Source organism: Psammomys obesus, unplaced genomic scaffold, assembly GCF_907164565.1.
Source record: "Psammomys obesus unplaced genomic scaffold, mPsaObe1.curated_primary_1811, whole genome shotgun sequence".
In the NCBI taxonomy this organism is placed as follows: domain Eukaryota; kingdom Metazoa; phylum Chordata; class Mammalia; order Rodentia; family Muridae; genus Psammomys; species Psammomys obesus.
The window spans coordinates 11,720,460-11,746,116 of NW_026592890.1; the positions used below are offsets into that span (position 1 = coordinate 11,720,460).

General features: G+C 45.8%; 1 protein-coding gene across 3 annotated transcripts in view; it reads right to left on the bottom strand.

Annotated features, from left to right (window-relative positions):
• Positions 1-25,657, bottom strand: part of LOC129683369 (uncharacterized) — a 60,540-nt gene that overhangs the window by 19,639 nt on the left and 15,244 nt on the right. For all 3 annotated transcript variants that reach the window (XM_055616057.1, XM_055616058.1, XM_055616059.1), the window contains exons 3-5: positions 15,606-15,680; positions 13,844-13,982; positions 11,809-11,909 (exon numbers count right to left, since the gene is read on the bottom strand). In XM_055616057.1, coding sequence (XP_055472032.1) covers positions 11,809-11,909; positions 13,844-13,982; positions 15,606-15,680 — 315 coding nt within the window. The remainder of the gene's footprint in view (positions 1-11,808; positions 11,910-13,843; positions 13,983-15,605; positions 15,681-25,657) is intronic.

A 25,657-nucleotide genomic window follows, 5' to 3' on the forward strand; every position in this document is an offset into this window, starting at 1 on the left:
GTGGGGAGGCAGGAATGGGGTGGGAAGGCAGGGATGAGGTGGGAAGGCAGGGATGATGGTCGGGAGGCAGGGATGGGGTGGGAAGGCAGGGATGGAGTGGAAAGGCAGGGATGGGTGGGGAGGCAGGGATGGGGTGGCAGAAGTGTGTGCTGCCCTGCCTCATCCATTTAAGTGAATCCAGGCTGTTTAAGGTTTGAGTGCTCTACCCCTCTAAGCTCTGGGACAGAAGAAACTGTCTTCAAGTATCATACACATGCTTGGAAGACATGCTTTTGTGTCCTTCAGGGAAGTGCTCTTTCTATAAGCAAGTGACCTCTTCCTTGTAAAGGTAGGTCAGACTTTCTCCACTTTCTGTGGGAGGTGAAAGGTCAGCATCTGACTAGGGGTCTGTCGACAGCAGAGCAGAGACCTAAGAGGAACAGCCATTGCATGCTTGTCCTGGCTCCAGGGCACCAGTACCAGCAATCATGTGAGTCCACCAAGTTCTTTAAAAATCCAGCTACTAGAGTCCTAGGGGGATTTGTAGACGTTCTCCATCTCCCAGCAGGAACATCTTTGCTCAACTGCCATCGCAACTACTTTCTCCACATTTAGGGAAGCCATTGGTGCTCAGTACTCACCCCAGAAGGTTGGGCAGCATGAAAAAAAAAATAGAAACGCTAACAGTCAGCTCAGGAGAAAATGAGAGAGAGGGAGAGAGGGAGATAGAGATAGGTAGATAGATAGATAGATAGATAGAGAGAGAGAGAGAGAGAGAGACGTTTCAGTGAAGATTTTTCACTAGCTGTTACTCTGATCCCCTTACTTCAGATCCTTTCCAAAACATGTTTCAGCACATGGATGCTTTAAACCTATCGAAACATCAGTCACTTGACAAGTTGGTTCATCTGTCCACTTCCCACAGTCTATTCTGAAGTCCAGTCAAGTGAGGGACCTGTTTGTTTGGGTTTAGTTGGTTTTTGGTTCTTGAGATGGGTTCTTAGGTTGTCCAGGCAGATTTCAAGTTCACTGTGTAGATAAGGATGACCTAGAATTCCTACTCGTCCTGCCCTCTTGCCTCTCTCTCCTTCCCAAGTTCTGGGACTACAAGCATAAGGTATCGAATCTGGGTCTTTTTGATTTTTTGTTTGTTTGCTTTGTTTTTCGAGACATGGTTTGTCTGTGTAGCCCTGGCTGTCCTAGACTAGCTTTGTTGTTCAAGCTTTGCCTTGAACTCACAGACATCCACCTGCCTCTGCCTCCCTCAGTTCTGGGATTACAGGCTTGTGCCACCATGCCAGAGTTTCACTCACATGTGCCTGTGTATACCACACACAGACAATTCTGTTTCTGCCTACCAGAGTGCTAGGATTGCAGATGTGTGCCATTAAATCTTACTTTTTCTGTGAGTTACAGTGATTGATCGCTAATCACCAGGGCTGTGAGAACAGCATACTTAACTAATAAACATTTTCTCTGGACCTAAGTGATAGATTTCTAAGGAACTAATACATTGATAAGCAGATGAGTATATAGCTAAGTTGATAGGCATACAGGTAGGTAAGTGGATAGATGGATGAGTGAATGAGTATACAGATGGCTAGAAGAATGGATGGGCAGTTAGACAGACAGGAGGAAGGATGGACCAACAGGTGGACAGATGAGTATATGAATAAATGGGCAAGTCATCAGGTAGGTGGTTATGAGGGTGAGCAAGTGTATGGGTTGGTAGGAGTGTGATCTCTAGCTCAGTTAGAAGTGAGCACTTGGTTTTAACAAGATACAGCCTCTTATAGAACACAGCTGCTTAAAGATTGGGTCATGACATCACTAAAGCAGAATAACTAAATGTGGAACTCACCACAAGTGTCGCAACAGAAAAGCTTTCTGAATATTTCCCCACCATCATTCCTTAGCCTACAACTATCAATGTCGTACATCTTTGCACGGAGCTGTGTTGCAATGTTTGATTTTGAACATCGCTAGTTGAGCTGCTGGCTGATTTGAATTTGACATTTTTGAAGTATTATTAAATAAATTTTGACTAGGGATCAGAGCAAAATCTCCAAATTTTTTTGAAATGGCTGCACACATACTTCTGCTGTTATCACGTACATATGCTCAGTGGAGTCCTCGGCATGGAAGACATACTTCTGCTATCATTATTACGTATGTTTGCTTAGTGACGTATCAGCACTAGAGGTCATAAAATCTAAACATCGATCAACTATGATAAACACTGAATATGCTATGACCTGAAGGATCAAATATTCAATAAAAATTTAATTCTTTATGTAAAAAAAATAAGTCATCTTATTAGTATGCAGATTTGCCCTTGTCTTTAATTAATGGTGACTTTTATGTATAGCAAAATTGTCTTAAGATAAATGGCATTACGAGTTACTATTTGTAAATGATTTGTGTAAGTACTTTATGGGTCATACAAAAAGGTCTTGAGCAAAAATAGGTCACAAATGGAAAAAGGGTGGTTTTTTTTTTTTTTTTTTTTTTTTTTTGGTTGTGTGTATATGCCATGGTACATGTGTGAAGGTCAGAGGATAACTTGCAGGAGTTGGCTCTCTTCTACTGTGTGGGACCAAGAGGTCAAACTGAGGTCATCTGGCAGCAAGTACCTTTCCCCCATGGGCCATCTCCTTAGCCCACAAGTGGGGAAAGTTTAAGAAGAGCTGATGTGGAGAACGCCATCCCTTCCTAAAGGAAAAGACAAGGTAGCACACGCTCTGATTCATCTCTGTGGGGAGACATTCACATACAACCTAATTATCACACACACCAAAACAGAGTCGCAGAGTCTACAGAGACATCCTGGGTGAAAAGACCATTTGCCACATTAGATCCTGGGCTAGTTGCTAAGTTAATAAATAACCCGAAGACTCCCGGCCACCGTAAAGACTCTTTCCTACTCTCCATTTGAACCAGACAAGGCTCTGGTTCAAGAAAATGTGCCTAGGTCTAGCAAAACAACATCACATCTCTGCTTATGGCAGGTCAGCATCCAGATCAGGCATGAAATGGCACACTACATCGCACAAAGAGAAAACGCTCCTATTTGGAGATGACTGGAGAAAGAAAATCAAGTACAAGTGCACACTGGAATTTTACTCAGCTATAAGGAAAAAAGAAATCACGATGTTTGCAGGAAAATGAACTAGAGGCCAAATCAAATAGGCCAGACTCAGAGAGAAATAGAGTACATATTTTCTCTCCTGTGCAGAGTCTACATTTAAATGTGTGTGTGTGTGTGTGTGTGTGTGTGTGTGTGTGTGTGTGTGTGTGTGTAGACAATGAGACTAGAGAGGGTCCAACAGAAGAAAGGAAGAGATCTTAAGGAATGGATGGGTGTTGTTGTTGTTCGGGACAGGATTTCTCTGTGTAGCCCTGGCTGTCCTGGAACTCACTCTGTAGACCAGGCTGGTCTCAGACTCAGAGATCTACCTGCCTCAGCCTCATGAGTGCTGGGGTTAAAGCTGTATGCCACTGCCAACTGACAAACTAGTTTACAGGCAACAAAGAAATGCTGAGAGAGAATCAATCTTCCCCAGGGATTGGTGACCCAATACCAAATCGTCAGCCCTGACATCATATACATACAATCAACACTAAATGGACTCGGTAGGTTTTATTTACGTATATTTATGTATATGTAAAAATAATAATCAAAGAAAGAACATGCATTTGAAAGGGAACAAGACAGGGTATGAAAGGGGTTGGAGAGAGGAGAAAATGATGTAATTATATTTTGATTTTTTTAATTGCAAAAATAAATTTTAATAGGCACATGATCTAGATAAATAAAATTTAAAAATTGAAAGAAATGAAAATTAAAAAATAAATAATGGTCAGATAACTGTTTTCCAAAAATAAAAATAAAAATAAATCCTCCGAGTGCACAGCTAGAGTACCTGCTAAATGCTTCTGAAAGCACTCACACTTACCTCAGGCTGCTGTTGTTTTAATTCTTTCCTCACTAAAACGTTAGCAGAAATGCCCACAAGAGTGTGGGGATTAAGGATCCCTCCCTACACAGGTAAGGACTGTGCTGCTGACGCCCCTGGGTGGGAGTTGATGCTTTGGGTAGACCATGTACCTGGGCAGAATGGGGGACCGGCGTCTGGAGATCTATCAGAGATCTCTGGCTGGGGCTGAGGCTGGGGCAGCCAGCTCAGTGGCAGAGCACTTTCCCAGCATATGGGAAACAGTACACTAAGGAAATAAGTTTTAAAGCACAAAAACTGTCTTCTTTCCAAATTAATCGAAAGTGCCTGCTCACTGGTGGGAAGGGGGGGGGGGGAGTCTTCCCTGATTGTAACCACTGCACCACAGGGTTCACCGCAGAGCTCCACACTAGCTGAGAGCAGAGGACCCTGGTAAATCAGACGTAAACATATCCCGTCATCATGACTGCACAGGGTACATGGTACCTTCCTGTCTCTGGGCCACTGCCTGAGAGACACAGGCCATAACCTCTAGCAACCCGTGGCTTTGCCTCCCTGGGGCTCACTACTGGCCAGTCTAGGCCAGTCAGAGATTCGGTCTCAAAAAGTAAGATGGAGAGCTATTGCCGGAAGGCTCCTGACCCTCATGGGTTCGAATGCGCATGCACACAGCAAAGTCAAACCAAATTAAGCCCCCAACCACTCTCTCCAAGGACTGACGCCTCCAGATGCTTTACTTTCTACTTTGGTCTCCTCCCTCCTCCTCGCCCTGTCTTCCTTCACCTCTGCCTAGCTTCTGTGCAGAGCGGCCCGTTGGGTGCCTGTCCCAAGCTACACACCCACTCAGGAAAAGACAAGGGCACAGCAGAACACAGCACTTGCCCAACGAGCCTGGCCATCTGAGGATCCTCACAGGACTAGAAACCGGCCACACACATTGCTCAGGTGCTGGGACTTCACTGGCCTATCAACGGGGGATTTGGGACTAAGAAATGCCTGAGGTTGGGGGACAGGCCCTCTGTTTGATTTGGAAGCACACTGGTGCTCTGTTAGTGACCAGCTTGGGTCACTGTCCCCCTGCTCAGGCTGGATGCCTGCAGGCTGAGCAAGGCAGGGCGGGCAGCAGTTTGATGGGCTGTCAGATCCACCTGTTGGGTGTAACTGCAGTAACTGTGAAAGGTGGGACTTACCAAGAGGTAATTGGACCACAAAGCTCTGCCTTCAGAAATAAGTTAGCATTCTTCAAGTAGAAGCAGGTTATTGACAGTAAGGTTAATTTGGGCACACAAGTACCCCACACCTTCCCTCTCATAATCTCTTTCTCTTTCACCTTCCTCCACAGAACGATGCATCAAGGAGGTCCTCCCCAGATGCAAGCCCCTTGACCTTGAACCTCCCAGCCTTCAGAAGTGTGAGAAATGGGACCTCTGACATTCCATTACCGCAGCGCATCGTGGACTGGCAGCCTTAGATCTCACACAGGCGGGGCTGAGTCTCCCTCAGCTTTCCACACTACGCCACCATGGCCTTCGATAGTTCACCCTATGGCCACAGGTGTCCACATAGTCCATGTGATCCCACAGACAAGTTGCACAACAAAGCAACCTGGTCTCAAGTGAATTGGGGGGGGGGATGGTGATTGGTGTATTTCCTCAGTGACAGAGTATTTGGTTAGCCAATGATAACACTCCCAGCTACTGAGGCAGGAAGGCCAGTCTGGGAGAGACTGTCTAGTGAGACCTTTGTCTCAAAAGCCAATGCAACAATCAAATCAAATAATTCCCACATTGTCCCATGATCCATAGGTTCCAGGACAGGGATGGTCCACCCATGAGGAAGTATTTCAGGTGGAAGCATTCTGCCATTCATCAGGTCTACGGCAAGTCCAGAGAAAGGGAAGTGTGACAGAGAAAGCCGGAGAGGTGCCACACAGGGCTGGTGTGCAAAACACAGAAGTCGGGTAGTCTGTCCCTGACAGGCCCAGAGTGGAGCTCCTAATTCAACATGGATGCCTGGACACCTGAGCTGAGCTGGTGCCTAGCTCCTGGTTCTCAAGCCAGGGTCTACCCCAGATGTCACTGGAGAATTGTCCTAAGCCCAGAGCTTCAGATTTAGAAAGTGAGGAAGGCCTGGAGATTTACATTCTAACATACCTCAATCTATGAATCACTATGATCATCAATCTAGAATCACTGAGCCGTATATTTAGAAGTGTGTCTATAGCATCGGTGGATTGGGCGGCTACTGTGCCATCTGTGTAAATATTAACCCGCTGTGCCGCTTTCCTGTGAGGGGGCCACCTGCTCTAGGACACGTATGTGGAGAAGGGTCCTAGGAGTTGACCTGCATTTGGTCATCAGCCAGGCTGACAGGAGCATCAGTCTGCTGCAAAATCACCTGCTATCTCCTCTTATATGATCAGACTGACTCCTCAACAGCAAAGGGTAACATCCATCTACTTATGGCAAAGTCAGTCGTTGGGTGTGCATTGTTTGAAGGCAAAGCAATAAATAACAAGGAGGTGACCGCAACCAGCCTCCTAATGGAACCTAGCCAGCTTTGGACCTGACAGACACAGCAGACAGAGAGGATGCTCTCAGGCTTTCCCTTAACAGCACCACTGGCATCTTGCCGGCATCTCTGACGGTGGGAGGAGACATGGCCATCCCTATGGGACAAAGCCTACTGGGAGTTGCTCCTGGTCCACACAGTCAGGCCTAAGAGTATCACATCACAGGCACCATGGAACCCCTAGTTCAGAAGACCTGTGCTTGATGGTTACATCTCATTTAGTTCCAACTTCAGGACACATCAACCCAAATCTCACCTCCAACCAGAACTGCATCCCATGCTATGTGGTTAGACAATGGCCCAAGCCTGTGCCCACGAGTGTTCATGAGCGCACACACACACACACACACACACAAGCTGTGAAAGCACAAGACTGTGTCTCCAGGTGCACGTGTGGACCCAAGCCAGGCTGGTGCTGCCCAGTCTTTTCTTCTCCTCATGTGGACCACCTCCACAGCTGCCTGTGTAGTCCCTGGATGGTCCTGCTTGTTGACAAGATGCTAGGACCATTACCTTGAGTTCATTTTGAATTTAATTTCGGTGGCACTTCTTTCCCTTTTCATGTTTAAAAGAGTCTTGCCTCATTTCAGTTTTATTTTTTTCTCACCTCGCTGTGAACCATCCCCTCCTCCTGGTGGCCTCCTCAGTCACCGTGTGGAGCCCAGATGTGTGTGCCTTGCTCCTTCAGACCAAACAGGAGCTTGGCCTCCCAAGGGCCAGGCCAGATTAAAGGCGGGGGACTCTCTCACAGTTTGGTGCGAGCTGCATCAGCCTCTCTATAGAAACTAATTTCAGATCCACCTGACTTTCCTCAGCGGGGAGAAGAGTAACACAGCAGAAAGCAATCTGAGGAAGGCCTTTCAGGCTTTAAAGTTGCTCTGTATGATTTACTCATAAATTTCGACGTTGGAGGCTGGAAGGATGGCTCAGCAGCTAAGAGTGCCTGTTGCTCTTACAGGGGACTAGAGTCCAGTTCCCAGCACTCACAGTGACTCAAGCTCCAGGGGATCTGATACCCTGTCCTGGCCTTCTCTCCAACATGCATATGTACATACACACACACATACATGCACATAAATAACAAAATGTATCCTTAAAAATAAACAGAGGCTGCAGGGATGGCTCAGTGGTTAAGAGCACGAGCTGCTCTTCCAGAGGTCCTGAGTTCAATTCCCAGCAACTACACGGTAGCTCACACCCATCTGTATTGGAATCTGATTCCTTCCTCTGGTGTGCATGAAAACAGAGCACTCATACATACATACATAAATAAATATTAAAACACCAATAAACACATTGCTGGAATCAGTAAACTCATGGCTATTGTCCTATATGCACTGTCCTACAATCTGGTGACCTCCCAGTTTGGGGAGACAGCACACAGCTAGGCGGGCCAACGAGTTGTAAAGGTAAGCTGGGTTTGGATCCAAGGCCAACTGTACACAGGGGTCACCTGGTGACATGTGTGACCAGCTTCTTCCACAACCCTCTTCCTCGCTTCTAAAAGGAGTCTGCTGAGAGTTTCAAGTACGTCAGTGCCCAGGCTGAGAGAGCAGATTAGTCGAGCGCCTGTCTAGGGCATATCCAGTGCTGTCAGTCACCTGCCAGGCTGGCAGCTCACTGCCTTCCATGAGGACCAGGCTTCCCCAGGTCACCTACCCAGGACACTGCTCAGTTCATCCTCCTGGGTCTTTTCCCGAAGCCCTTTAATTATTACAGATGGTCCTCTAAATGGCCCCCGTTTAAATTCGGGGGTTATAATGACATTAACATCCCATAGAAAGCGACTGAGTTCAAGTTGGGTGTGATTATACAGGCCCGTCATCCCAGCTGAGACAGGAGGATCAAGGATTAGGCCATGGGGTAGAGAGATGACTCAGCTGTAAAGGCAGTTGCTGCTTTACCATAGGACCTGGGTTTGGTTCCTAGAACCCCCTGGGAGGCTCATATATGTCCTGGGCTGGAGAGATGGTTCAGTGGTTAAGAGCACTGATTGCTCTTCCAGGTTCAATTTCCAGCACCCACATGGCAGTTCACAACCGTCTGTAATTTCAGTTCCAGGGGACCCAACACTCTCACATGCAGGAAAAACACCAATGCACATAAAATAAAAATAAACAAATTATTAAAAACAAACATATATATATATATCTTATCAATGAAGCTTCGTTTTGCAGAGGGTAGAAACCATTACAGAAATCCACAACTGGTCCAAATGCAGAGAACAACTGACCAGCCCCAATGGATATATGTACAATTCAACTCCTTCGGCTAAGGCTCAGGCAGCATCACAGAAGAGAGACTGTACCAGCCAGAGGCCCAGGACATCTGTCGCAAGATTATTTCTTCTGTATCTGACAAGGAAGCTTCACCCATGAAGTCTCAAAAATATGGTTACCTAAACAAGACCCAAACAATGACACCAGTGGACATACCAACACAAGTGGGGGAAATCTCACAAGGCCCCACCCCTAGAGCCATAGGTAACTAATAGGTGCTGAGAGTGGGGTGGTAGAGCGTTAGCCTTCCACATTATGTGTCCATTTTTCTAGTTGCTTCTATTAAACATCCGGAGTTAGCTGAAGCCTTCAGCGACCCTTCCCTTCCTGGCAGAACCATATGCTTTTCTGGGAGAGCGGAGCATGTACAGAACCAGTGTCAAAGTCAGCCTGGTCAACGATTTCCCCCCCCCCCCCTTTGTTTTGAGACAGTCTCTACAGAGCCCTGGCTGTCCTGGGACTCAAAGAGATCTACCTGCCTCTGCCTTCCAAGTGCTGAGATTAAAGGCGTGTGCCAGTTGTCAGCAAACCAAGAGAACGCCACTCATATTGACCTTAACTTTACTTCCCTGACCATCTTCCCATGGGTCCTCTTTCTGGTCTCTGAAGCTACCTGTGACAAAGAAAGACCATGCAATGTGAATATTGAACTATTGTCTTAGCTCTGGTGGCTATCACAGACTACCACAGGCTGGGTTGTTTAAATAGCAGAAATCTGTTTTCCCCTGGTTCATAAAGTCAAAGTAAGAGATCATGGAGCCAGCACAGCATGTCCTAGGGATGGAGACAGCCACACACACTCCTTCCATGTACCCACATGTAGAGGGAGGGATAGCAAGAACTCCCCCAAGACTCCTCTGATGAGGATAGTCATCATGACCTCAGAACCTCACCTAAACCCAGTCACCTCCCACACACCTCCAAACCCCACTGTATTGAGATTTCCACCAAGATGATAAAGGTGGTGATTGTCTTTGACAGCTGCCTGTTTCTACCACAAATCGAGAAATCCACCTTTCCTGAACTGTGTGTAAGGCTTATTTTTGTTTTGAAATAGCTCGATGGAGCTGGACTCTACTATAGTCAAAGGCCCATGTGTCCACTCCAGCCAATGCGGTTGGTAAGTAAATGAAACTCTCAGCCAAGGTCAGCCATCTGGCAGACTGCCCTTCTCCCAATATGGGTAGCAAACCAAAAATGAGTTGCTCCTTGAGCCTGTGTGTGAGGCAGTCTTTCAGGAGAGCATGGCTCAGCACTGTTTGCCGCTGTGCAGAGTGGAAAGAATGTGTCTAAGTATGTTGCCTCCCATTCTGGCCATAGCTTTCCAGCAGAGAAGTTCAAAACACAACACGCTAAGTTAGTAAGGTTATTTCAGCTGCGTATAGTGGCTCACAGCTACAATCATAGCATTTGGGGAGCCGAGACAGGAGGATTACAAATGTGAAGTCAATCCAGGATAGGTAGCAAGCCCCTATTTAAAAAAAAAAAAAAAAAGGTCAAAATTACTACAACCATCTGCGGTCAAAGAAAATATTCTCAGCAGCAATCATTCTATACTAATCATGACTATACTCCAAGCAGTTGGTTCCAGAATGTTTTCGTGCGAGCCCCTCCAGGACCATATTTATCTGTCTATCTGTCTATCTGTTTGGTTTTGTTTTGAGACAGGTTTTCTCTGTGTAGCCTTGGCTATGCGGGAACTTAACTTGTAGACCAAGCTGGCCTTAAACTCTGAGATCCATCTGTCTCTGCCACCCTGAGTGAAATAAATGAAAGAGTACCCTGTGCCATCACGTGGCTTTATGAAGACCTTTTAAACAGAGGTTATTGTACCTCTAGGAAGAAGTGGCTTGGGAAGGTGAAAGCCCTGCCCGAACCACCTATTAGGGAATAAGGTCAAAAGGCAAACTCAGATTTCTTTCCCCAGAACCGGGCTTGTACGTCGCCATGATCAGCCTATAACTTAAAGCTCAGCAAGTAAAACTGAAATACCATTGGCCCAGTGCAGCCCCGACATGTATGCTCAGTCCACCCTGGCTCCCGAGATCCTTCAGTCTTTAATATCCAAACCTTGGCCCTCTGACTGCATGGAGGGACTCCTCAGCATGGTATCACACTTAGCTGAAGGGAATGGAAATACACAGAAGAGCAGGGACGGAGTGAGAGTTACAGGCAGTTCTGAGCTGCCTGATGTGGGTGCTGGGAACTGATCTAGTGGCCTCCTGGAAAAGCAGCAAGTTCTCCTAACTGCTGGGTGTTTCTCCATCCCCAACAAGGTTTCCTAAATTGCTTGCACTGTGATTTTACAGAATTAAAAAAAAAAAAAAGAATAATTTTCTTTCACTTCAAACAATTGCTTCCAGTTGGTAATTGCTGCGGTTTGAATATAACCTCTCCCCCATGGACTTTCATGCCTTACATCCTCATTCCCTAGCTGCTGGCTTTACCCAGGAGACTGTGAATCTTATGAGAAAGTAATGTCTGGCTGTTGGAAGTATGTTCCCCAGGGGTGGGCCTTTGAAGGTTTCCCTGGGTCCAGCTGATTTTGGCTTCCTGTTCTGCCATGATGGGAGCCACCTCACTATAAGTTCTTACAGGCATGAGTGCCAAGCCCTTCCCACCAGGGTGGACCGAGAGCCACAGTTAGCGTGTATTCTGTTCCACTGTGTCCAGTGTTTTGGTCATAGTGACGTAGAAGCAACTCACAGTTACCTTGCTCACCTCCCCTCTACAAGTGGTTTCAATCCCATGGTTCTTCTCCCAAGATGCCCCAGGAACGCAGGGAATCAAGACTGCTCTTTTTTCCTCAAATGAAATTAGGTAGGTGATGTAAAAACACTGCTTTTCATATAATAAGAATTTCAAAACACAGGCCACATGAATTACTTTCTTAAATGGTTGTTTTACTGCTAACTAAAAACAACAGGGGGGAAAAAACCTTGAAATGTGGTAGATATGAAACACAATAGAAATTAAAATTTTGCATTGAAAAATGCATTTTTCATCCCCTGAGGAACTCTTACCTGTGTCTCCTGGCGTGCCCCACTGTCCTGATCGGCGCTGACTGGCTTCCCGGTTTCCTGTTTCCTGGAAGCAGCTGGCAGCCAGGGCCTGGGATTCATCACTGGGGAGAGAGACTGGAGGGTTAGCAACAGCTAAATCTGTAATTGTATAAATATCCATTACCCTAGGTAAAAATAAATAAATAAAAGTGTGAATTCATGTAGAGATAGGCTGCTGAATGCTGAAAATCCAGCTGTTTTTGAGCAGACTGTTCCTTTGGGCATAAAACTGGAAATTTCCAGGCCTTTCACCTATGCGAGATTTATTTTTTAATTTCAGCATTCGCTTATATGATTGGTATATGTAAGTGGTAATCGGTATTTTTATTTACAGAGCTAGGTGAGGCATTCTACACCCGAATCCCCAGTACCCAGGAAGCTTAGGAGGAAAGGAACAAGTTTAAGAGACGCCAAAGACACCGCATAGAGAGACCTTGTCTCAAAAAAAAAAATAAAATAAAATAAAAATAAAAAGCTTGACGTGATAGAGAAGGGGTTGGTAACAGTCAACAGTCTGCAATTCTGAGGTCAGTCTGGGCAACATGCCTCAAAATATTTTCCTTGTTGTTGTTTGTTTTGTTTTGTTTTTTTTGTTGTTGTTGTTTTTTAAGGGGGAGCTGAGGATGTCTCTCAATGGTAGAACACTTGTCCAGCATGCTTGTGAGTCTGGGTTCAACTGAAAGCACCAGAGGCAATTTAAAAAAAAAAAAAAAAAAAAAAAGGAGGGGCGGGAGAGATGGCTCAGAGGTTAAGAACACTGGCTGTTCTTCCAAGGTCCTGAGTTCAATTCCCAGCAACCACATGGTGGCTCATGACATCTATAGTGAGGTCTGGTGCCCTCTTCTGGTGCACAGGCACACATGCAGGCAGAATGCTGTATGAATATAAATATTTTCTAAAAAAGGTGCCACTGCTGTCTGTGTATTTGTGTGTGTGTGGACATGTATATAGGTACATGTAAAGACCAAAGGTCAACATCAGGTCTGCCTCAATCGCTCTCCACCTTCCTTTTTAAACTAGGGTCTCTCAGTGCCCAGAAGCTTACCTGGCTGGGCACTGCCAGAACGCTGTGGATCCTGTCTCCTTGGTGTGGGGATTATGTGTCCTGCTCCACACATGACTTTTACATGGACACTAGAGATTAAACTCAGGGTCTCATGTTTGCATGGCGGGCACTTCATTGGCTGAGCCAACTCCCCAACCCCACACTGCTTTTTTTTTTTTTTTTTTTTTTTTTAAATATAAGCAATCACTAAGGGGCAAGAACAGCTTTGGCAGCAGACAACACTTCTAAGCTGACCTTGAAAATTGCGCATTTTACCTTCACACAAAAGGTGTCTTCAACAATGGAAACAGTTTGTGTTCTCTAACTCCTACAAACTGTTGAAACCCTTTACCCAAGTCACATGGCTCTTCCCGTGGCTTTCTGTATCCACTCAAAAAGATGTACAGCCTATGAGTTCCCCCAGACTTCAGTCCTGATGGCACACAGATAGAGAGCTCACTGTGAAAAGCAACCCCACCTTGCCTGACCTGGACCACCTTCCTGGAGCTTCCTGGAGCAGTCTTGGGGCCGGTAGGGTACTGCACCCATTTGTCACATATATGCACACTCGGTTCTTAGCAAGAAATAAATAGTCAATAGCTATCAAAATGAATTTTTTCACTCTAGTGAAAGAGGCGGGAAGCCCTGACAAATTCCAGGGGGAAAACTCTGTAATATTCCTTAGTGGGACCCAGGAGAGCCAACTCTCTGATGACTCAACACCTGAAAGGAAAACATCGCCCAGGTTAACACAGTTTTCCTGGTGCTCATTTCATCACCAAAGTCTTTGTTGGGTTAATAAAATGATTAGAAATCAACACAGCTTTAAAACCTCTAACCACAGCTGTCTTGAGAGCTCAACCCGGCAGAACAGACCGCTTATTGCTTCCTATAACTGCCTGCTAAAAGTAACAGAAATCCCCAATGAGGAGAAAAAAGAAATATACAAACACTTTAATTTTATCTTCTGGAGCTTCTCTTTAATTTCCTCTCCAGGAGTTTTCTCCTGAACCAGCTTCCAGAAATCCTCATAGTCGCTCATGTTCTTCAAGATTCCACGTTTTATCAGCTCATTTTGCAAGCCTATAATCTTATTTTCAAAGAGAATGGGTATATAGATAAATACATACTCTGGAATGACATTTTTGTTTTGTTTTGAGATTTTGTAGTTTTTTTGAGGCAGGGTCTCTCTGTGTAACAGTCCTGGCTATCCTGGAACTCACTCTGTAGACCAGGCTGGTCTCAAACTCACAGAGATCCACCTGCCTCTGTTTCCTGAGTGCTGGGATTAAAGGCGTGTGCCGGCTCCAGAATTTTTAAAAGGGAGACTGTATATCAGAAGATGAGTGAAAACATAATCCTGTTTTTCTAAACATCAGGGCATAACTTCTGGAAAACGTTGGCTTACCTCAGCTCAGGCTTACTGTCAGGAGAGACACAAGAATTAAAATGACCCATCACACTTCTTAAGTTTTTCTGTCCCCAAATTCTATGCATTCATTTACATTTCAAATGATTGGAGGGACCCATCAGAAGGCAGGCAGTCTGATTTCTTCCTTTTTAAAAAAAAGCTAATTAGTAGTAGCCTGACGTTAACACTAGGGGATTCTTGGACGGGAGGAGGGAGAGTGGAGGAAGGGAGCTTCTAACATTGCCAGGCCTGTGTGACCACCACCCTCTACCCTAATTGCCACACAGCAATATGCTTTTTGCTGTGAGGCACAATACGCTTGCCGATTCAGCAGGACTCTCCCTCTCTGCAATATAGCTCTGCTTTGTAGATACAGGGGTCGGTCCATCTCTGCCACCACTCCTAAAAGAGCCTCCACGCATGGAGGAACAGCTGCCTCCAACACTGGCTTGGGGAGAGGCATCCCAGGGACTTAGAACTTGAGAGAGGCCGGTTTGTGAAAAGGCAAAGGTACTCATTTACATATTCTCCGCGGCTTTTATATGCGATTCTGGAACCTAGCAACTAAGCCCACAGTTGTTTGGTAAAAGGGCCTTTCTGAGGTCACTTTCCGTGCAGACATTGACAGCTGGGCTTACTGGCGCAGCCTCGGGTAAGTGAATTTCTTCTGGAAACTGGCAGAGTCAGAGCTTAGCCCGAATTCATGACACCTGGCACTGAGAGGTTTGGTCTGATCTGCGAGGGGGGATTTGGGGAGAGGATTGGGCAGGCCCTCGTGCAAAACAACATGGCCTGGGATTTAACAAATCCAAGAGTAAAATAAAATCGGCCGCGCAACTGCTACTCCAGCTAGGGGTCAGTTGGTGTTCTTTAAGTCTGTTTTGGTTGATCAAAATGCTGTTTACAATCCACAGACCCTACCCCACCCCAGAGTCCAGTTTCTAACGCAGAAATGGGAAGCGGGTTAAGCTGCTTTTCTGTGGAGACTGTGGACTACCTCAGATTCAGGCAGCGACTCTCTAGAGGAAGAACTCTTACCCCCTCTACAGGAAGTGCTTAAAGGACCAGGGGGAATCCCTCAAGCCTTAGAGCCAGGCCCAGAGGACCAGGCCTGTGTACAGTTTGAATGTGGAGGGTCTCTCTCCTGGCTCCTGAGCAAGTGACTGGTGGTTGTCCCTGATGGGTGGCCTTGTGGCAAAGGCCTGCCTGGCACAGCAGGGGACCGGGTCCTCCTTTCCTGAGCCTTTGGAGTGCTCAGTGTGCTCCCTCTCAGAGGACTACGTGCTTGGGGTACTCTCTTACCAGGTAGGCGTTGGACCTTGGAGGGAATGCGCTTGAGGCCTTGGGCGGGGATGCTGACTTGGCCTCAGGCTGTGGCTGCAAACAAGCAAAGAGAAGTGGTGAGCAAGGGGAGCAGTGGCCAGGAACAAAGCCTCGGGCAAAGGAGAAGTAAACAAGCAGCCACAGGAAGCCATTAAGCAGAGTGAGCGCTAATGAGAGCGCCGCGGGGCCCTGCGCACCGGCCCCCTGCCAAAACCACCGGGGACTGCCTTGTCCGGCAATTTGGAGCCCAGAGCCCCGCTGGCAGGCCATAAACCTGTTTGTAGTCTCCATCGGTTTCCCCTTCAAGTTTGTGTCCTTAGGGGTGAGTAGGAAGGACCTTCGGTTGCTGTGATCTCTTCTCAGGACCCGCAGTGGCAGGGGGCAGATGGGCTCCCAACTCCAAGGTAAAGGACTGCCTGCTGCCCCCACCCCCAACCCTGCTCCTGCATACACACACCTTTGCTGGCCAGGGTGGGAGAGCAGGGGTGTTAAACCCACTTTCCAGAGTCTTTTGAAACAGTTTCTCCTTTTAAAAGAGGTCATTTGACTTCCCTAATGTTCCTCAGGGTCTCTCCGAGTTGTAAACCCCCGCTTCCAAGTTGCTTGGACAAGAGTAGCGGCTTGTCTAAGAGACTTCGTAATGCTTGCCGCCGAGCTGGCGTTCTTCCGCCGCAGGGGTGGGTCCCAGCTCCTACGAAGCTGTCTGACCTCTTACAGACACTGTCCGATGACCGGCGGACACGGATCCTCAGGGACGCTGGTCCTCGCACCTTCTTGCCCTTGCAGCAGCGACACCCAGTGGCCATCCCTCGCACATGCCATTCCCGGTCCCGGGTACCCAGAGCCTTGGGCCACCTCCCAGGTCCTTCTCCAGGTCATTTCCCCAGACCACACACAGAGAGGGGCTTAGGAATTCCCAGCCTCTTAAGCCTTGGCATCTTAGATGGTTCAGGAAGTGTGTGGGAAAACCAGCTGAGAGTCAGTTTCAGGATGGCTCTAGATGTTTGTGCAGATGCTCTCTTAGCATCGCCTAAAACTTGTTTATGATCCTCGAAGGGGAGACGAGGATGTATCATATAAGTAGATCGTCATAAATACCTTACTCCAATTTAAAGAGCCACGGCAAGTCACTTTAAACAAGCCGGTAGGAAATGTAGTAAAGGGTGGGTGCCTTCCTACTAATCCAGTCTGCCTTCTCCTGGGGTCTCTAAGTGAGCGTGTGCTCACATGCCTCCGCTTTCACATTCCTGTCAATTCATTTTGCTCAACAAAAATAAATCCAAATATATTTTCATTTGTATATTTCATGTGCCGTGCACTGAACAGCCTATTACCAGTTTGGAATGGAGTTACTGACACATTGACTTTAACTGAACTAGAACCGGAAACACAGGAATTTAATACAGGACACACACACACACACACACACACACACACACACACACACACACACATTTCTGGTCCTGAATCTACAATTTCTCCTTTCCTTGGATTTAATGCTTTCTTCAGCCCCTAATGCAGCTAGGAGATACATTTCCTAATAATTTTACTTAAAACATCACAGTACTAGTGTGTGGCTTGTAATAAATAAGTCAAAGTGCTCAGAAATCTTAAAACATCACAGATTACCCACTTCATCCCATGCAGAGTAACCATAGTAGAGTAACCATACTCTCCCATTGTCTGTTCCACTGAATATTACCCTTGACTGTGAAAGGAACATACCTATTAACCACCACCCAAGAGAAAGGTGTGTACCCCATTTCCCCCATCTCTTCTCTTTGGATCCATCGTTTTACAGGTCCCGTTCATTGTGAGGGCCCTCTCAGAACAATGCATGGCTTCCAGAGAGACTCCTTCTTATACAAATCTCAGGTCTCCTGGGAGATTTTCCTTTATTTTTTGAGGAGGAACTCACTCATACCAATTTCCCAGAATGCTCCACATCAGACACTCAACCTAAAGAGAAATTCAGTAGCCTGGCGGTTTGTTGACTTATGTCTGTGATCAGAATTTTTTATTTACTTATTTATTTTTAATTTTATTTTTTTCTTATCAGTTTGTGATCAGAATTTTTAAAGCTGCTACACTTTATCCCTTAATTCACTTCCAGGGCTCACACCTGAGAGTGAAGTTAAGGCCATCCACAGGGTGATGGAAATTCAATTACTGAGGGAAATTTCAAATCTCAGCTGTTATAAATTATGGTATCTACATGCTATATTTTTATAAACTAAAATCTGCAATACAAAGTTTTGCTTGTTCAATCTATATTTGTTTGGGGGGGTAGTTTGGAGGGTGTTTGTTTGTCTGTCTTCAAGACAGGGCTTTCTTGTGTAGTCCCAGCTGTCCTGTAAACCAGCCTTGAACTCAGAGACTAGCCTGCCTCTGCCTCTTGAGTGCTGGGATTAAAGGTGTGTGCTGACTCTTTCAATATTTTAAGAAAATATTTCCCATAGGAACACAGAAAACACTGTAACTATAAAAAAAAGTTTAAAGATCCTTTTAGGCTGCAGTAAATTGTGCAAAACTTGGGAAAAGCTAGAAAAGTGGCTGGAGAGGAAGGCAGAAAGGCAGAGGATGGGTCTGGAGAGATGTTAGGCCACAGAGAGGCTAGGTGTGTTTCGTCTTTCAGACTCGCCCACCACAGGCAGCTCAGAACCCTCCAGCTCCAGGAGATCCAACACCCTCTTCTGGCCACAAGGCACCATAGGTTCACACACTCGCAACAACACACTCACACATGAATAAATATAAAATCTTTTTTAAATGCTAGGAATCTAAAGGGCGCTTCTGTGATACTGGGTAGATGTATGTGTTCTTTAGCTTGCCCATAAAGAGGGCATACTTGGTGATTTACTGCAGACTTAACTCGAACTCTGACCCCTAACTGGACCTCCAGCTAAGGTTAGAGGTGAAGATGTCTTTCCAACATAAAGACATCTCCACAGGCTATAGTTCAAGGCCGTGTAGGATGATAACCTGTTTTACGTTATTGGCAAGCCCATCTATTGACCACGCAAATCTTCATACACCAACTCCTTTTCTCATTTTCATTAGTTCTTTGAAAATCTTGTACAAGCATTTGGATGATATTTACCCTTCCTCCAATGTCTTTCAAATTATCCCCTCCCCTTTTTAACTACCCAACTTTCTGTTTGTTTTTTTTTTTCTTTTGCATGTGTGTTTTGTTTTAACTCATCAAGTACGGTGTATGCTGCTCATACACTCTTAGATGATGGCCTTCACTGGACAGTGGCCCACCCACCGGAGGCCACACTCTTAGAGAAAATTGACTCTCCCTCTCCAAGCAGCTATCAACTGCCAATAGCCCTTAACCAAGGATGGGAGGGACTGCATGCCTCCTCAGTGTTGTGGTTTCCTCTTCTCCTCAATGCTGTAGTTTCTTCTGGCCTGAGTGAGTCTTGTGCACACTGTCTCAACTGCTGTGAATTCATGTGTGCAACTGCCCTGCCACGCCCAGAAAACATTGTTTTCTCGTAGTCATCGACCACCAACGGCTTCTACAATCCTTCCATCCCCTCTTCCCTGGGTGGAAGGGTCTTGATGTGGATGTCCCACTTAGGGTTAAGCCTTTCAAAGTTTCTTAGTCTCTGCACATTGGCCAGTAGTGGGTCTCTGTGTTAATTGTCATCTACTACTGATAAAGGCTTCTGTCGTGAGAGCTGACCAATGCACTAATCTATGGGTATAATAATACATCAGTAGGACTCAATTAAATACTTCGTCCCTGGGGGCCTATGACCTGTCTAGCCACAGGTTCTTGGCTCCAATAAGGAGACCAGATAATGGATTTCAGTTGGTGGAATAGGCCTTAAATCCAATCAGAAAACCATTGCTCACTCCCAAAACATTTGTGCCAGTATTGCAACAGGTGGTCATGTCTTGCCAGGCCAGTCATTACTACAGCTCACAGCTAAGATTACTTTTCTCGTCTGTTAGTGTGCATAGCATCTTCCAGCTATAAACGCTATCCAGGAGAGATGAAGCTTCTAAGATAGTACCAGCATGGTTTCTCCATGTCTTTTTTTTTTAAAGATGTATTTTATGTATACGAGTGTTTGCTTGCATGTGTATCTGTATACCACAAATACACAATGCCTTCGGATGTCAGACAGGGCTTCAGATCCCCTGGAGCTGGAGGCTTAATGAGTCACCATGTAGATGCTGGGAATTGAAGTTGGGTTCACCGGAAGAGCATGGTGCTTTTAACCACTGAGCTATCTCTCCCATCCCTTTCTATGGTCTATGACTTAATTATGCAAGAAGGTCTTACTGTCAAGTTCTGGAGGATGAATAAGCATTGGCCTGGCCTGTAATGATTGTGTCCTAGAGCATTGGCCTAGCCTGTAATGTTTGTGGGTCTAGGACCTCAATGGGCAACAACTCCACAGGAAAGTCAATATTAACATCTAACTTATCCTTTTGGCAACTACTTTGTTGAATCAAATCCTTGCCATGCATACTTTTTTTAGATTTATTCCTTTTACCTTGTGTATGAATATTTTGCCTGCCTGCATGCATATGTATTACATGTGTGTCTGTTGGATCTCCTGGAACTGCAGTTAGAGATGGTTGTGAGATGACATACAAATGCTGGGACTCAAACCCAAGTTCTTTGCAAGAGCAACGACTTGCTCTTACTCTCTGAGCCATCTCTCCAGTGTCTGCCATGTTTATTTTCCATTTGTGTGGGAACTGTTTTCTTGCTTCGTGAGCAGTGACAATTGGAGATACTAGAACTGCAGAATGTTTTCATGTCTCAGTCTGTTCTTTCTACTTCCTCACCCTTGGGCTCTCTTATAGGTGCTGCATCGGAAAGCCAGTGAAGCCAGCGCCCTGCAGCCCAGCCTCTGCAGCAGTCATAAAGTAGTCTGTCACTATTACAATGTACACAGTGCTGTTGATGTGAATAGAGAACATTCTTTGAGAATTTTCTCAACAAGTTGTGTAGTCAGGTTTGTACAGTAGTATCAATTCAATTGTCAGAATTTATCACCACATTTACTGTTTTGTTTGTTGTGGTTTTTGGTTTTCAAGACTGGGTTTCTCTGTGTAGCCTTGGCTGTCCTGGAAACTCACTCTGTAGAGCAGGCTGGCCTCAAACTCACAGAGATCCACCTGCCTCTGTCCCCCAGTGATGGGATTAAAGGCGTGTGCTGCCATTGCTCGGCGACATGTACTGTTTTTAATATCAGTGTCTTACTTAAAATGGGAAGTTGTTTTCATTATACACCAAAGTCTTGATAATGTTCTGTGGGGAAGCCTAAAACCCCGTTACCCTACAGGCAAAAATGATCATCCCTTCCATCATTTAGATGAGCAAATTAAAAATGTACTTTGGGGAGCCTGCAAGATGGCTCAGTGAGTAAAGGCACTCACTGCCAAGCCTGGCTATCTTGAGTATAATTTTGGGGATCCACGTGGTGTAAAGAGACAACCTGCTCCCCTAAATTGTCCTCTGACCTCCACCTTTGTACCACGGCACATGTGTGCGTGTGTACATGCACGCACGTAAATACACATATTTTTAAAATGTTAACCTGTTTTTGCCGTTTATCCTACTCTTAGGATATAGTGCGGGACTGTATCCTGAGGGACGTCAGCAATGCCGCACCGCTTTCCTCTTCTGCTGCTCTTTATTCCAGGCTTGTAAAGGATACGCTGTACTGTTGGTTCTGAGCCCCCTTCACTGTCCTCCCAGGAGCCTAGAGCTATCTCAGAGAGTGCTGTGGGGTGCGGTGGGGGGGGGGGGGGGGGGTGGGGGGCGGCGGCGCGCAGGCCATCTTGGTGAGCTGCAGCCTCACATGCTCTCAGCTTCCCTGTGGTAACAAGCCTGGGCTTCTCTTTAATGGCCCTTGTCCTCCATCAATCTCCCTGTTTTATCTCCTAAGCCTTTTGTTTTGGTTGAATGAAGGAAAATAAAGAAAGTGGGAAAGTGAAAACAAAGTTAAACTGGGCGATTTGTCACACAAACCCCTGATGTTTCTTTTTAAGGCACCCTTGTTTAGTACGTCTTGGAAAAGCACCCTCAAGAGGCAAGTCTAGAGAAGGATATCAATACAAAGTACCACTGAGTAAATAACCCACTTAAAAACTGCAGCTGATTAGAAACAGAGGAAGTTTATTAAGAGTCTGTGTATTTGAGGCCAGCCTGGTCTATAGAGTGAGTTCAGGAGAGCCAAGGCTACACAGAGAAACCTTGTTTCGAAAAACAAAACACCAAACACCAAAACAAATAAATACAAGAGAGATAAACACTGGTTTGCTATTCCTATCAATTGGATGGTAACACACAAGTACCTCAGACCCCCTGGAACCAGAGGACAGCCTGGGCTTCACAGAGTTAGCTCTGAGAGTTGAAGTATCTGCTCTCACAGAGGACCCGGGTTGAGTGCCCGGCACCCACACAGCAGCTCAGACTGTCAGTTCTGGGGATCTGACACCCTCTTCTATCCTCCATGGACACTGCATGCACATGGCATGTGTTCATGTATGTGTGGCGTGTTTGTATGTGTGCTCCGAGGTAACAATGACACGGACCTCAAACTCTACTGAAGATTTTACAAACAAATGCAGATAGCTAAGGCCTGTGGTCCCAACACAGAAAAACGAAGCAGAAAAAAACAATTCCAGGCCAGCCAGGACTGCATGGCCAGAGTGTCTCAAAGACAGACAGACAGACAGACAGACACACACACACACACACACGAAGCAACAGGACCTAATTAGACCAGTGAAGGACAGAAATGCCTCATTCCAGATTAGGGTAAACACATACCCTGGACTCAACTTCTACTCACTGCTAATTTGTAAAACAACAGATGGTTTTAGTGAATGAAAATTATTAAGTACTATTCCAAAAAGTAATCATTTGTGAAGCTTTTCATTCAAAATATCTAGGCTGGGATTTCACCTACTCATAGCTGCTGGCAAATTCCTAGACTCTCCTTATTTCTGTTGGAAAATAAGAAATGGGGGAAATATTTTTAAAGTTTGTTGGATTTCAAAAGTGTATTTATTTGTTTTTGGTTTTGGTTTGTTTTTCACAAGTCTCGTTCTGGTCAGGAGAAAAAAAAATGAAGTCACTCAACAAGTTGTTATAACTTTAAGTCTCCAAAAAATCTTTCTCAGAAGCAAACTGTCGCCCAGACAAATCATTTTGATGTCTTGGAAGCATTAGCCGTTCATCTGTCAGCCGTTTATCTGTCTGCTGAGCGTAATTAAGCTCATGAACCATGTGCTCTGTGGGTCCCTCTTTTCCTGTTTGTACTCGGTGGGTAGCTTTAGAACACAATCATGGATGGAGCTTCCAGTAGGAATTCCACTCTTTATTGTCCACAAATATTTCGTTAAAGATATTTTACATTTATCTATGGGATTGTAACTCAAAGCATACTGTATTTTAGTAATTATTAAAGACACACACACACTATAAAATCACTTAGGTATTAATGTAGAGTCCAGGCTAAACACAAGCCCTTTGCAGCTTCTAAATTTCCCGGGAATATATATTAAAGAGTCTCACCTACAGCCTTAGAGAGGGACCCAGGAAGGGCTGGGTAAGCTCCACTCACATTATGGGAATGAGAACTGGCTAGAGGTGTGTGAGGTGTGGTGTGGTGTGGTGTGGTGTGGTGTGGTGTGGTGTGGTGTGGTGTGTGTGTGTGTGTGTGTGTGTGTGTGTGTGTGTGTGTGTTTCTTGCAGGGGTGGAGGAGGTGTTGGGATGGAGACTGACTTCACTTTCAAATGGAGATTTCCTTTTCTTTTAGGAAGGAAACCGAGGAAGTTGTTTCAAAACAAAATAAACGGTCAGGATGAAGCCAGAAAAGGGTGTGAAGGGGTACCCTTTGATTTCCCAACTTGTGTATTTGGGCTCAGACAACATTTTATGTGCATATTAATCAAATGGTAATCAGCCTCCTGCAAGGACAGTGGCATTTGACACTAAGTCTTGTCAACAGAAAAGTATGAGGGTATTTTAATCCCATCAAGGTTGGGTGGGGGGGAGGCAGGGCACAGGTGGGAGATCTCCCAGTGGCAGGGAATGGGTTTGGGGACTGACTCAGGCCTGGAGAGCCCATGATTTTTGAAGAATTATTTCCTTATCAGTGACCTTTCTGAAAGGTGTAAAGTTGCCTTCAGAGCCTTCAGGTAACTGTATGTACCTTACCCACGGTGTCCTGGTAGGGGTTCACAAACTTGAGTGTGCTCCTGAGGAGGAGTTTGAGGGGTCTGCTTGTTGGCCCAGCAGCGGCTTGGGGACCCTGCTAGGAAAGGACCACAGTGGAGACCAGGGTGTCCGAGCTTTACTGTTCCCTCAGATGTATAAAACTTCAGGGTCATTCCATCTTGTGCCCTGCCAGATAAAACTGTCATTAACAACACTGCCTCCAGGTCTTTTTTTTTTTTTTTTTTTTTTTTTTTTGGTCCCTGTTCCAATAGCATCTGGAAGGAACTGTGGAAGGAAGATTGCTAGGTTGGAGGCTACAGGCAACTGTTGTTCTATTTCTGTGGCTCTTGAGAATACAATCCTGTTCCGGGCCTGAGTGGCTCTTAGGGGCCTTCCTGAGACTAGGCAAGCTGTTGACCACTGAGGGCTTTAAGTTGTTCCTCCTGTACTTTAATTTAAATATTTTTTAATGTGTATGAGTATTGTTCCAGCTAGTTTTATGTCAGTTTGACACAAGCTAGAGTCATTTGGGAAGAGGAAATCTCAATTGAGAAAATACCCCTCCCCCCACACACACACCAGAAAGGCCTGTGGGCAATCCTGTGGTACATTTCCTTGTTTGGTGACTGAGGTGGGTGGTGCCACCCCTGGCTGGCAGTCCTGCCGAACAGGCTGTGGGGATCAGTCCAGTAAGCAGCACCCCTCTGTGGCTTATGCTGTAGCTTCTGCCTCCAGGTTCCAGCTTTGATCTCATGCAATGACTTCCCTAGGCGATGAAATACAAGCTGTAAGGTGGAATAAACACTTTCATCCCCGGGTTGTTTGGACCATGGTGCTTTATCACAGCAAGGAAGAGGTTTTTTGCCGAGTGTATATTTATGCACCACTTGTATTCCTGGCTTTGGCAAAGAACAAAAGAGGTTGTCAGATCCTCTGGAACTTGAGTCAAGGATGACTCAAGGGTGTGCTGAGACTCATACCCAAGTTCTCTGGAAGAGCAGCAAGGGCTCTTAACCACCAAACCATCTCCCAGCCCTGTTCCTCTTTAGTAAGTGTGTGTGAGAGAGTGTGGCCAATGTTATACCTTTAATGTGTATATGTGAAGGCCAGAGTCAACCTCGGGTTCCTGTTCCTCAGGATGCCATCTGCCTTGTTTTCTGCAAGGGGCCTGGCATTGGCCTGGAACGCACCAAGCAGGCTAAGCTGGCTGGCCAGTGAGCCCAGGGATCCTGCCATTCCACCTGTCCATTGCTGGACTCACAGGTGTGTACCGTCACACCTGGCTGCTTCGTATGGGTTTGGGGGATAGAACTCACATGCTTATCCTTGCAAAGAAAATGTTTTACCTACTATCTTCGTAGTGTAAAAAGTAATTTTTTTTTTTTAATAGGGGACTGCTAATGCTGAAGTTCAAATGCATCCTTCATCCTACACCATGGAAGCTTGGCTTCCGTCTATTTATTTACTTATATATTTACTTATTATTATTTTTTTCAAGAAAAGGGCTCTGTGTATAGCCTTGGCTGTCCTGGAACTCACTCTGTAGACCAGGCTAGCCTCAAAAATATCGACCCACCTGTGTCTCCACCTGTGTCTGCCTCCCACGTGCTGGGATTAAAAGTGTGGGACACCACCACCCATGTTGGCCCTCTTTTCAAAATGTTTCCTTTGTCTTTGTGTGTGTGCTTATTTGTGTGTGTACGTGCATGTGGGCTTCAGGGGCTGTAAGATGGGCAAGTGGTGTCAGAGACTAAATTTATACTTTTTCTAGTAATGACATTTGGGGGTAGTGTGTGTGTGTGTGTGTGTGTGTGTGTGTGTGTGTGTGTGTGTGTG